Source organism: Panulirus ornatus, chromosome 4, assembly GCF_036320965.1.
Source record: "Panulirus ornatus isolate Po-2019 chromosome 4, ASM3632096v1, whole genome shotgun sequence".
Lineage (NCBI taxonomy): Eukaryota > Metazoa > Arthropoda > Malacostraca > Decapoda > Palinuridae > Panulirus > Panulirus ornatus.
In genome coordinates this window covers 65,921,436-65,935,054 of record NC_092227.1, presented here as the reverse complement: position 1 = coordinate 65,935,054, position 13,619 = coordinate 65,921,436, and the positions used below count along the sequence as shown (strand labels likewise).

General features: G+C 38.8%; 1 protein-coding gene across 1 annotated transcript in view; it reads left to right on the top strand.

The window, feature by feature from the left end:
* LOC139764815 (periodic tryptophan protein 2 homolog) overlaps window positions 1-8,684 on the top strand; it is a 171,866-nt gene extending 163,182 nt beyond the window's left edge. Inside the window, exons 19-20 of the mRNA XM_071691767.1 lie at window positions 138-200; window positions 8,454-8,684. Coding sequence (XP_071547868.1) covers window positions 138-200; window positions 8,454-8,650 — 260 coding nt within the window. The 3' untranslated portion in view covers window positions 8,651-8,684. The remainder of the gene's footprint in view (window positions 1-137; window positions 201-8,453) is intronic.
* The last annotated feature ends 4,935 nt before the right edge of the window (window positions 8,685-13,619 follow it).

The window sequence follows — 13,619 nt, the reverse complement described above, 5'->3', positions numbered from 1 at the left end:
TGGATGTGAAATTTATCTTATGACAGGAAAATACATTGCCTCAGTCGAGAATAATAGCACTATACTCTGCTAGCCTTTTAAGGATAACAGTTCTGAGAGGGCTAATGCCTTGCCTTCCGTTGTTTTTCCAATCACAGGTTTGGGTATACATGCTGAAAATGATATATATACCACATCACCAACCATGGCATCAATATTGAGTATCCATGGTTTTCCATTGCACTTCCAAAACTTTTCTGGGCATTAGGTAAGTGTTACATGGCCATGGGTTGCATGTAACTCATCCCAGTGGACCACCATTGCTAGAAAGAGGCTGGAGGAATGTTATAACTGGAAGGAGTTGCTAGGGCTAGTATTGAGGTAGCCTTTTGTGTGGCATAGCTGGTTGTTTGTGAGTACAGATAGTTGTTTTTAGAAGTATTACATGGTTATTTTTACCCCTGAAGTGTTCATTATAGGACTTATGGTATGTCTCTAAAGATGCTCTCTCCCAAGTTCCCCACTGCCCAGAGGCTTTGTACCTTGGCAACCTTGAGGTCTTCCAGGAATGTGACCCACATGGTTTACCAAGGACTTCCTTGATATGGCAAAGTGACACATTTTGAGTACATCTTATGTAATAACATAATCTGTTTACCATTCTTCTGAGGTTGGGACACAGGCAGTTGGCCTATAAATACATATGCTGCAAAGGTTAGTAAGATGGCATTTGTGCCACACTTCTGTTTATCACCAATCACCCAACAGGGAGTATGAATGTCACAGTGAAACCAATTTGATGTTCACAATGATGAGTGCATTATTGTAGAGTTTAGCAGGTATGTTGAGAGCACAGTAATGTCCTCTTTTGTTCATAAGTGATTGTATTAGTAGCAGTAAACTCCTTATGAATTAGTAGTTTTTCAGTTTTTCTGTCACCTAAAACTACCAGGTTTTAGCATCTCTGTTTCATATGATTCATTTGATGTGGTCAGAATAGTTTTGTCCATAACTGCACAGATATCATGACAAACACCATATAATTTCAAATTTTTTAAAGGAGGAAAGTGTCAGAAGAATTTGTACTTCAAAATGATGAAGGCAGGTTATAGACATGAGTATTACCTCTGAGGTATGGTGGCTAGTGGCCTATTTATGAATGATACTGTATTGTTTGCAGAGAGTGAAAAGGAGTTGCAGAAGGTTGTAAGTGTCTTTTATGATGTGTGTAAATGTAGGCAATTGATGGTAATTGTGAATAAAAGTAAAATAATGGTGTTTAAAAGGAAATATTGAAATTATGGGCTTTACAAAACCCTTTAGAGCCAAAGAGGAAAGTGTAGTTAATTGTGTTATTATAGATATGGGGGAGAAAGGTTGGAAGAGGCGAGATAATTTAAGTATTTAGGAGCTATCCTGGTTAAGTTTGGTGAGATGGAAGGAGATGTAAGGGAGAAAATAGTGCAGGGTTGAAGATTCATGGGGTGTCTTGATAGAATAATGAAGGATAGAGGTGTAATCTATCCCTAGGGACAGGAGAAAGAAAACTTCCCACGTATTCCCTGCATGTCGTAGGTGACTAAAAGGGATGGGAGGAGGGGGCTGTAAATCCTCCCCTCCTGTTTTACTTTTTCAAGGATTTTTTCCTCTGAGGCTCAGTCATCTGTTCTTGACACTACCTCACTAGTAGGATTAAGAGACCACAGTCCTCCTGACCCTGACCTTTGTAGCCAAGATGAGTTCTCATAAATAAGTGTCATATGATTAGCCAGTCTTTTGTGCAATTTTCCTCCCAAAACTTAGCATAACTCTGTTTAGATATATACTAGCAGATTCAGGCTCTCTGGGCCTTAGTCTGCTAGCTCCTCTAGACCATCTTTTTATAATGTATGTATAGTACAGCATAATATTTCCCCCAAAAATACATTTCTCTCAGCAGCTAGTGATTTTAATCCTGCCAAGGAAATGGATGGATTATTGGCAGTTGTGCATGGGGATTAGCTGTTATGTGTCTGGCAACTTCCTTAGTATGTCTACAGACAGAACAGTTGTTTTATTGTGCAGATAAATGAATTATATTTTCTTGAAAATATATCTTTGCTGCAGCCAGTAATTTCTTTTCTGCCAAGGATATGTATGAATTTTTGGCGTCTGTGTATGGGGTTAGTTATGCATTTGAGAACTTTCTGGGTGTGGTGATAGATAGATAGTACCTCTTTTTCATAGTGTGGATAGAAATTTATAGAAATATGAAATTTTTCTGAAAATTTTTCACCTCAGCTCTAGTAGTTTCTATCCCACTAAGGAAATGGATGAATTAAAGGCATTTGTATTGGGGTTAGTCATTGTGCGTATGGCAACTTCCTTAGCATTTTTATAGTCACACAGGATTGCCTTTTTACAGTACAGAAGATTTGGGATTTAGTTGAAACATGTAAACCAGATGTGAAGGAAAACATCTTTTCTCATGAGGAGTTGGAGAGGGAGAAAAAGGAGGAGAAGGATAAGGAAGAGGAGGAAAATGAGCTGGAGGAGGAGTAGGAAAATGAAAAGAACAAGGAAGATGAAGATGTAAGGGAAGAGGAGGAGATAAAGAACAGTTGGAGAAGGAAAGGAATGGATAACAGAAGTCTTAAGTATGCACTAGCTACATAATCACTGTATAAATTATTATTAACAATTTTATTATTATTATTATTTTGCTTTGTCGCTGTCTCCCGCATTAGCGAGGTAGCGCAAGGAAACAGACGAAAGAATGGCCCAACCCACCCACATACACATGTATATACACACACGTCCACACATGCGAATATACATACCTATACATCTCAACGTAAACATATATATACACACACAGACATATACATATACACACATGTACATAATTCATACTGTCTGCCCTTATTCATTCCCATCACCACCCCACCACACATGGAATAACAACCCTCTCGCCCCACATGTGTGCGAGGTAGCGCTGGGAAAAGACAACAAAGGCCACATTCATTCACACTCAGTCTCTAGCTGTCATGTATAATGCACTGAAACCACAGCTCCCTTTCCACATCAAGGCCCCACAGAACTTTCCATGGTTTACTCCAGATGCTTCACATGCCCTGGTTCAATCCATTGACAGCCCATTGACCCCGGTATACCACATCATTCCAATTCACTCTATTCCTTGCACGCCTTTCACCCTCCTGCATGTTCAGGCCCCGATCACTCAAAATCTTTTTCACTCCTTATTTCCACCTCCAATTTGGTCTCCCACTTCTCCTCGTTCCCTCCACCTCTGACACATATATCCTCTTGGTCAGTCTTTCCTCACTCATTCTCTCCATGTGACCAAACCATTTCAAAACACCCTCTTCTGCTCTCTCAACCACACTCTTTTTACTACCACACATCTCACTTACCTTCTTATTACTTACTCAATCAAACCACCTCACACCACATATTGTCCTCAAACATCTCATTTCCAGCACGTCCACCCTCCTCCGCACAACTCTATCTATATCCCACAACTCGCAACCATATAACTTTGTTGGAACCACTATTCCTTCAAACATACTCATTTTTGCTTTCCGAGATAATTTTCTTGACTTCCACACATTCTTCAACGCTCCCAGAATTTTTGCCCCCTCCCCTACCCTATGATTCACTTCCGCTTCCATGGTTCCATCCGCTGCCAAATCCACTCCAAGATATCTAAAGCACTTCACTTCCTCCAGTTTTTCTCTGTTCAGGCTCACCTCCCAATTGACTTGCCCCTCAACCCTACTGTACCTAATAACCTTGCTCATATTCACATGTACTCTCAGCTTATCTTCTTTCACATACTTTACCAAACTCAGTCACCAGCTTCTGCAGTTTCTCACATGAATCAGCCACCAGTGCTGTATCATGAGTGAACAATAACTGACTCACTTCCCAAGCTCTCTCACCCACAACAGACTGCATACTTGCCCCTCTTCCCAAAACTCTTGCATTCATCTCCCTAACAACCCCATCCATAAACAAATTAAACAACCATGGAGACATTACACACCCCTGCCACAAACCAACATTCACTGAAAACCAATCACTTTCCTCTCTTCCTACACGTACACATGCCTTACATCCTTGATAAAAACTTTTCACTGCTTTTAACAACTTGCCCCCCACACCATATATTCTTAATACCTTCCACAGAGCATCTCTATCAACTCTATCATATGCCTTCTCCAGATCCATAAATGCTACATACAAATCCATTTGCTTTTCTAAATATTTCTGACATACATTCTTCAAAGCAAACACCTGATCCACACATCCTCTACCACTTCTGAAACCACACTGCTCTTCCCCAATCTGATGCTCTGTACATGCCTTCACCCTCTCAATCAATACCCTCCCATATAATTTCCCAAGAATACTCAACAAACTTATACCTCTGTAGTTTGAACACTCACTTTTATCCCCTTTGCTTTTCTGCCAATCTTCAGGCACCTCACCATGAATCATACATACATTAAATAACCTTAATAAGTAGTCAACAATGCAGTCACCCCCTTTTTTTAATAAATTCCACTGCAATACTATCCAAACCTGCTGCCTTGCCGGCTTTCATCTTCCGCAAAGCTTTTACTACCTCTTCTCAGTTTACCAAATCATTTTCCCTAACCCTCTTACTTTGCACACCACCTCAACCAAAACACCCTATATCTGCCACTCTATCATCAAACACATTCAACAAACCTTCAAAATACTCACTCCATCTCCTTCTCACATCACCACTATTTGTTATTATCTCCCCATTAGCTCCCTTCACTGAAGTTCCCATTTGTTCCCTTATCTTACGCACTTTATTTACCTTCTTCTAAAACATCTTTTTATTCTCCCTAAAATTTAGTGATACGCTCTCACCCCAACTTTCATTTGCCCTCTTTTTCATCTCTTGCACCTTTCTCTTGACGTCCTGCCTCTTTCTTTTATACATCTCCCAGTCATTTGCATTATTTCCCTGCAAAAATCGTCGAAATGCCTCTCTCTTCTCTTTCACTAATAATCTTACTTTTTCATCCCACCACTCACTACCCTTTCTAATCTGCCCACCTCCCACCCTTCTCATGCCACAAGCATCTTTTGCGCAAGCCATCACTGCTTCCCTAAATACATCCCATTCCTCCCCCACTCCCCTTACATCCTTTGTTCTCACCTTTTTCCATTCTGTACTCAGTCTCTCCTGGTACTTCCTCACACAAGTCTCCTTCCCAAACTCACTTACTCTCACCACTCTTTTCACCCCTACATTCTTCTTTTCTGAAAACCTCTACGAATCTTCACCTTCGCCTCCACAAGATGATGATTAGACATCCCTCCAGTTGCACCTCTCTGCACATTAACATCCATAAGTCTCTCTTTTGCACACCTTTCAATTAACACGTAATCCAATAATGCTCTTTGGCCATCTCTCCTACTTACATACGTATACTTATGTATATCTCTCGTTTTAAATCAGGTATTCCCAATCACCAGTCCTTTTTCAGCACATAAATCTACAAGCTCTTCACCATTTCCATTTACAACACTGAACACCCCATGTCCACCAATTATTCCCTCAACTGCCACATTACTCACCTTTGCATTCAAATCACCCATCACTATAACCTGGTCTCATGCATCAAAACTACTAAGACTACTCAGCTGCTCCCAAAACACTTGCCTCTCATGATCTTTCTTCTCATGCCCAGGTGCATATGCACCAATAATCACCCAACTCTGTCCATCCACTTTCAGTTTTACCCATATCAACCTAGAGTTTACTTTCTTACACTCTATCACATACTCCCACTACTCGTGTTTCAGGAGTAGTGCTACTTCTTCCCTTGCTCTTGTCCTCTCACTAACCCCTGACTTTACTCCCAAAATATTCCCAAACCACTCTTCCCTTTTACCCTTGAGCTTCGTTTCACTCAGAGCCAAAACATCCAGGTTCCTTTCCTTAAACATACTACCTATCCCTCCTTTTTTCTCATCTTGGTCACACACATTTAGACACCCCAATCTGAGTCTTCGAGGAAGATGAGCACTCCCCGCATGACTCCTTCTTCTGTTTCCCCTTTAAGAAAGTTAAAATACAAGGAAGGGAGGGTTTCCAGTCCCCCGCTCCTGTCCCCTTTAGTCGCCTTCTACAACGTGAGGAATGCGTGGGAAGTATTCATTTTCCCCTATCCCCAGGGATAACAATTTACATTGCAAAAAACTTTGTCTGCTTCCCTGTATGTTTTCAAAGGCGATGTCACACTTATATTTTAGTACTTTGTCATCTCTCCTCTGGCCTGTATACTATCTGCAGATGTCTGGGCGTGGAACTGGCAAAGTTCCTGAAGTATTGTAGGTCCATTGGCACCGATGAGGTATTGCAAGAAGCAGCCACCTGATAGTGCATTCTGAGTGTTCATTGTTCCTAGAAATCTCACATGTATCCACATTTTCTTGCATCCAGGTAAAAATTTAGGTTTTCTTCTCCTTAGGAAGGTAAAAGCCAACCACTTTGAAGCAGAGATGGAAAAAATTCCGTTCCCACTGGTGATATTCTCAAAGTTAGGTAGCACCCTAGAAGAGTAAAGAAAAACATCCTTCCCCCTTGAGGCAGAGTACTGATGCTCACACTATTAGAAACAGTCTTCTCAGCAACCAGATGCATAATAATTTCATCCTGAGAGCATCATATGCTTGTACCCACAATAAACCTCAGCTGTGTATCACCTTTGAAAAAATATGGGGGCTGACAATGTTTTCTGTGGACACTTGATGTATAAACATTAGAAAATAGAAAGTACCATTCAGCTAAACTTTGTAAAAGTTTTTGTAGATATACTGTAATTTGAAAGGAATTCAGTGAAATTTTAATTTAAGAATTACACAAAAAAGCTTTTATTTTTCTTTACAAAGGTGGTTCAGATGATGATGTACAGCTTTTTGTTAGAAGTATGTGTTTCCTTCTATAAAAGGCCAAAGAGGAGAAGTACAGGAAATATTGAAATTATTTCTTTTTGATAAGAAATTTTACTGTTTTATTTTGGTCTGGGAAATGTACTGGAAAGAAATGCCAAAATTTCATTCAGCATGTTGACAGACACCTTCATCTATGATATATTTTCAGTAAATAAAGATATGTCAAGTTAAAGTTCTGTATCTTGATTACTTAAGGGGAAGGATATTTGGACTTATCATCATATGCTTTGGTGTGAATGGAATTAATGAACAAAGGGAGCATTTTTTTTCAAAAAGATAGAGATAGAAAGCAAAAAGGTGTTTTTCATGAATGTACTGGAAAAGTTGAGGTCCAGATAAACTTTTGGTCTGTCAAGGCTTTAGTATGGCGGATGACCAACTACCTACCCTCATGTATCCAAGATATGGTTGTACTTTGTGTAATGAAGACAATTGAGAAACATCATAAGCCAATATTCCAGTTTCATGATAAGAGAAGTGGACCAGGCAGTATGATACAGTGGTTAAATTGATGAAAACTACTATTGACGTTTGTGTAAATAAATTATACATTTCCCTTTTCCATAGCCAGAGGTTAAACCATTATGTGACATTCATTTTTCATTTCATTTCAAGCTAGAAGTTTCAGTTTTCTAAATTATTTCTTACATTTTTCATATGTGTATATATATATATATATATATATATGTGTGTGTGTGTGTATGTGTGTATATGTATGTATATATATATATATATATATATATATATATATATATATATATATATATATATATATATTTTTTTTTTTTTTTATACTTTGTCGCTGTCTCCCGCGTTTGCGAGGTAGCGCAAGGAAACAGACGAAAGAAATGGCCCAACCCCCCCCCCCATACACATGTACATACACACGTCCACACACGCAAATATACATACCTACACAGCTTTCCATGGTTTACCCCAGACGCTTCACATGCCTTGCTTCAATCCACTGACAGCACGTCAACCCCTGTATACCACATGACTCCAATTCACTCTTATTTCTTGCCCTCCTTTCACCCTCCTGCATGTTCAGGCCCCGATCACACAAAATCTTTTTCACTCCATCTTTCCACCTCCAATTTGGTCTCCCTCTTCTCCTCGTTCCCTCCACCTCCGACACATATATCCTCTTGGTCAATCTCTCCTCACTCATTCTCTCCATGTGCCCAAACCATTTCAAAACACCCTCTTCTGCTCTCTCAACCACGCTCTTTTTATTTCCACACATCTCTCTTACCCTTACGTTACTTACTCGATCAAACCACCTCACACCACACATTGTCCTCAAACATCTCATTTCCAGCACATCCATCCTCCTGCGCACATCTCTATCCATAGCCCACGCCTCGCAACCATACAGCATTGTTGGAACCACTATTCCTACATCTAAAATTCTATGCTTTAGCTTTCCTTGTTTGAAAACCTGTTTGCTTTTGAGTGCAAGAGAAAGTAAATCTTTATTTGCATCTCTATAAACAGATGTAGCCACAATGAATACATGCTCAGCTTCCTACTAGCTCAAGCGTCTCTGAGGAAGAAACGGAGAATTGAAGATTCACAAGATGAAGAAATCGTTGCCAAAGTTTCTCATTTGTCTTCAGATGGTGAAGATGATCTGCTAGAGGAGATGTTTAATGAAGAAGAAACTGAACCTTAAGTATTATTAATAAAGGTAAAAGAAAAAGAAAAAAGATTTTTCTTATACCTTTGTGTCTTGCACCATATTTAGGTAACGTCAAGTACAAACAAACTTTGTGTCTTGCACCATATTTAGGTAACATCAAGTACAAACAAACAGTCAGTGTATTAGCACAAATCCACACTCTAGCTACTATGTATGATGCACTGAAACCAAAGCCTACCATGAACAATCTTTTCCATGGTTTACTTTGAGCATTTCAGATACCCTCATTCAGTCCATTGGCACTGTCTCCCTTATATATCACATCAATCCAGTTCACTCTATCACTTGTTTCCGCTTACCCTCCTGAAAGCTTAGGCTATGATTCCATAGCTTTACTCACTCCAGCCTGGCATCTCTTTGTTAGTCTTCCTTTCCCCATTCCTTCTTCTTCTTCTTCTGACTTATTGATCCTTTTAGTCAGTCTTTACTAATTTCCTCCATGTATCTGAACCATTCTGGCACCTGGTCAGCTCTCTCAGTTATACTGTTTTTACTACCACACTTTTCTTGTACACTGTTATTTCTTACACAATCAACCTGCCTTACATCACTTTTCATTCCTAAAGTGTTCACCCTTTTCCTGTCTTTTGCATTATCCTTACAACACTATGAGGACTTGAATGCCCCTGCCAACTATATCTCACTTTAGATTCCATGTTCCATCTTCTGCTATGTCCACTCCCAGGTACCTAAATCACTCCACTTTAGGCCATTCCCATTCAGATGTATATTACCTATCCTTTTCTGTTCCTCTCATACACCCTATTTCCTTACTTTTGTCACATTTACTTTCAACTCTCCTTACTTTTGTCACATTTACTTTCAACTCTCTCCTTCCACAATCTCTCTAAATCTGGCACCAGCTTTTGGAATATATTTTTGGAGTATGCCACAAGAGCTGTATCATCTGCAGACAGCAGCTGATTCACCCCACTATACCAGAGAACTGCATTCGTGTTCCTTACCACCCCATCCATAATTAGATTTAATAACCAAAGTGACATCACACAACCTTCATTCAGATCCTCCTTCACTGGGGAACTCCTCCATTCTTACTTAAACACATACCTTACTCATAAAAAGTTCCCATATTATTTAATAACATCGTTCAGCCCAAATATTTGAAGCACCTTTCACATGGCAAGTCTGTTAGCCCTATCGTATGCGTTCTCCTAAAACATAAATTTCATGTGCTGTTCATGTTCTGTAAGAATTTCTCACAAATTCTTCAAAGGAGTTGCTGACTCATATATCTTCAACTGTTTTTCCCGTCAGGTGTTCTGTGCATGCCACCACTATTTCAGTCACCACTCTCTTATTCACCTAATGGCAACAAACAACATATTTATACCTTTGTAATAAAAGTATTCACTCTTTTTCCCCTTGCCTTTATATTTGGGCACCACATTTACATTCTGCCAGTCCTCAGGCTATGCAAATTTTAAGTCTTACTGAGGTAATAACTCAACAGCAAGGTCACCCATTTTCTACAGAAGCTTGGCTGCAATTTCATTGACTTATGAATTGGCCACACACCTTCTGCAAGGTTTTCACTTTCTCCTATTTTTTGCCATACCAATTACGTGCAAACCATTTGATCCCAAATATACCCATATCTTTTCCCTTGTCACATAACACATTAAACAGTCCTCAAAGTATTCACTTCATTGTCTTTTCACATCTTTGACTTTACCCATCTCCTTCCCTTGTGATTTCTCTTATTCTTCTTAATGCTATTCACTTCTTTCTAGAACATTTTCTTATTCTCTCTGAAGTTCATCAGTACTCTCTCACCCATGATATATATCTCTTAATCGCCCTCACTTTCAACTCTTGTACCTGTCTCTTGACCTCCTGTCACTTGCTTAGGACTCCTCTCAATCACTCTCACTCCTTCTCTACAGGTACTGTCAATACACCCTTCTTTTCTCTTTCACTAGCAGTTCAACTTCCTCATCCCAACACTCAAAACCCTTTCTCATATGTCCACATTCCACCATCTACTTGCCACTCACTTCACCTGTGCATGTAAGCAGTTTCTCAAAATATTTTCCACTCTTGTTCCACTTCTTATCTTTCATTTGGTACACTATTTTAATTCATCATGTATTTTATAATGATCCCCAAAAAATAGATTTAAAATTCATGACCCACGAACAAAAACATGGCTTGCAAGTAGAAGCATTTTTCAGTTCTCCTTAGAGGCATAGTTTTTTTTTTTCAATGAAGAAGTAAGTTTATCCTCTTCAGTATGTGATACTGATATTCTATGGTATCAGAATTTCTGTAGGTATGTGAAAACTTGATGTTCCTCACAAGGTAACCTTTAACAGTTAGAATGAAATTATTATACATCTGGATGCTGAGACAACTGTTTAATTGTGTGAGCACCAGTAATCTGCCTCAAGCTATCTTGAGGGAAGGATGTTCTTTCTTTTTTCTTACAGGTTGCTATTTAATTCTAATGATTATCACTAGTGGGAACTGAATTTCTTCCACCTGTGCTTCAAGGTGGTTCGCTTTTACCTTCCTAAGAAGGAGAAAGCACAAATTCTTACCTGGATGCAAGAAAGTGTGGATACATGTGAGATTTTTAGGAACACTCAACACTCAGAATGGACTATCAGGTGGCTGTTCTTGCAACACCTTATCAGTGCCATGTCTCATTCAGGAGATCAAGACCCTATGAAGCCAAAACATGAACCTACAATACTTCAGGAACTTTGCCAGTTCCATTCCCAGACATCTGCAGATGGTATACAGGCCAAAGGAGAGATGACAAAAGTACTAGAATATAAGTGTGACATTGCCTTTGAAAATATATGGGGAAGCAGACAACGTTCTTTGCAGACAATGTAAATTGTTAATCTATACAGTGATTATATAGATAGTGCATACTTTAGACTTTTGTTATCTATTCTTTTTCTTCTCCAATTGTTTTTTCGCTCCTCCTCTTCCCTTACATCATCTGGAGACATCAGCTCACACAAGGCTAGAACATGTCTGTGCATTCGCCCAACGCTAGATGGAAGTTCCTTGTAGTGCAACCTGAGTGCAACAGTAGTTGCAAATGTGATGAAATTTGTAGGCTTAGGAGCAAGAGCCTGAATTATTATCAACACTGTAAATATCAGAGTCTATGTATATCTCTGATGCCCATTCCCTTTGGGAATTCCCTCAAGGGGGTGGCCACAGCAAAAGTCTCCATCATCAGTGAACTCCAGTGCCACTTCCTAGCCTTTAGTTCCTCACCCTTAACAGGCTAGTGCCAAAGGGCAACTCTAGCACAGTGTTTTCAGAGGCTCCCACCTAATGTTCCTACCAACCACTTCTACCTAATGCATCTACCAAATGTTTCAGCCTAGTGTTCCAACCTACTACTTGTATCTTCCAACCTTACTACCTCTACCTAATGCTCTCACCTAATATTCCATCCAACTACGACTACCTAATGTTTCTACATATGTAGAAACATTAGGTAGTAGTAGTTGGTTGGAATACCCGTCTAATGTTCCTACCTACTTCTATCCATTGCTCCTACCACTTTGCCAAAAGGCAGACTGTCAGCAGTCCATGTGTGGGTTAGGAAGAGAGAAAAGAGGCCTGCATTAATAGATATACTTGATTCATTAAAGACTGTCCTTAAATTACCTGTATTGCATGGTTTGTTGAAAGGCATATCTTTTCTGTTATACCATCCACAATAACAAATTTCACTTGTGTACACAGGGTATTCATAAATTGCAGTATCTGTAAAGTGAAGCAAGTATTGCTGAGCATTTTCAGGTTACTGTTCAATTTATGAAAAGATAGTTGTCATCACTGTATCCACTTTTCAAAAAACTTGAGTCAACTTTGAATTAGTGTCTTGAATTCTTTCAAACAAACATCACTTTTACTTGATCATTGTCTTTTCTGTTTAGAAATATTAACACTTTGCTATGAAAGAATTTTATTGGAAAATCATGTCACAGGTTACAGATGAGTACTTTATCTTACTATTTTCTGCTATTTTATTAAACTTCTGTTCATTGAGGTTGGTAACTGGTTTCTTATATTTTGCAGATCTTTGATACATTCTTTTGAAATCTTGTAATGCTGCAAGAATTCTTTGTTTGAAGTGTATTTAAAAGGGTTCTTTCTTTCTCCTGATAATTCTCCATGGGTGCAATGCATTCAGTTGTTTCTTCTCCAGGTGATGTATATATGTACACAATGCTCATAGTCAACATTGAAACAAAGACAATTTCAATTATCACAAAGCTACTTGCATTAAGGGGAAAGAAATAGTATACCCAGAAAACCTTTCCACTTAACTAAGAACACCACTGGTTTTCCTACATAAGGTCATGTACAAAAGGTTTGCTGTATCTCTCAATTTTAGGCTGGGATATTTCTCTTAAGAGTAACTGTTTTTTGTCTGATTTTATCTCCTGCATTTTTTTCCCCATACAGTAAAATGAGTCATCACAAATTTTGGAAAAATTCTTCAAGTAATAAGATGGCCACCCTATACTACACTTTTAACTAATACTTGTATACTATTTTCTCAGGATTCTAATAATCACAACAGTAAAAAAGAGATAATTGAATAAGTAAACATATTTTTCTTTAGCTTATTATTCTAAAATCAGGGAGCTAGCTAAAGTTATATAATGTTATTATGGTGTATGTACCCCTCAATTTCCATCAGTTTCATACCCCTACCCATATTTGATGTGTGTTTTCCATTCTCCCCCCCTCCCCCTCCATATATAGTTATTTGCTAGACTAATTATTACATGCAGAGTATAAATTACGATGGGGAAACCACTTTTCATCCAAAATGAATTACCCCAGTATTTCTGCAATACGTACCTTATGAGCTTTTGCTGTACATAATAAATAACTAGGAATGTGTCCACTAGTAAAGCATACTTATAATATGTTGAGTTTGTTTTTT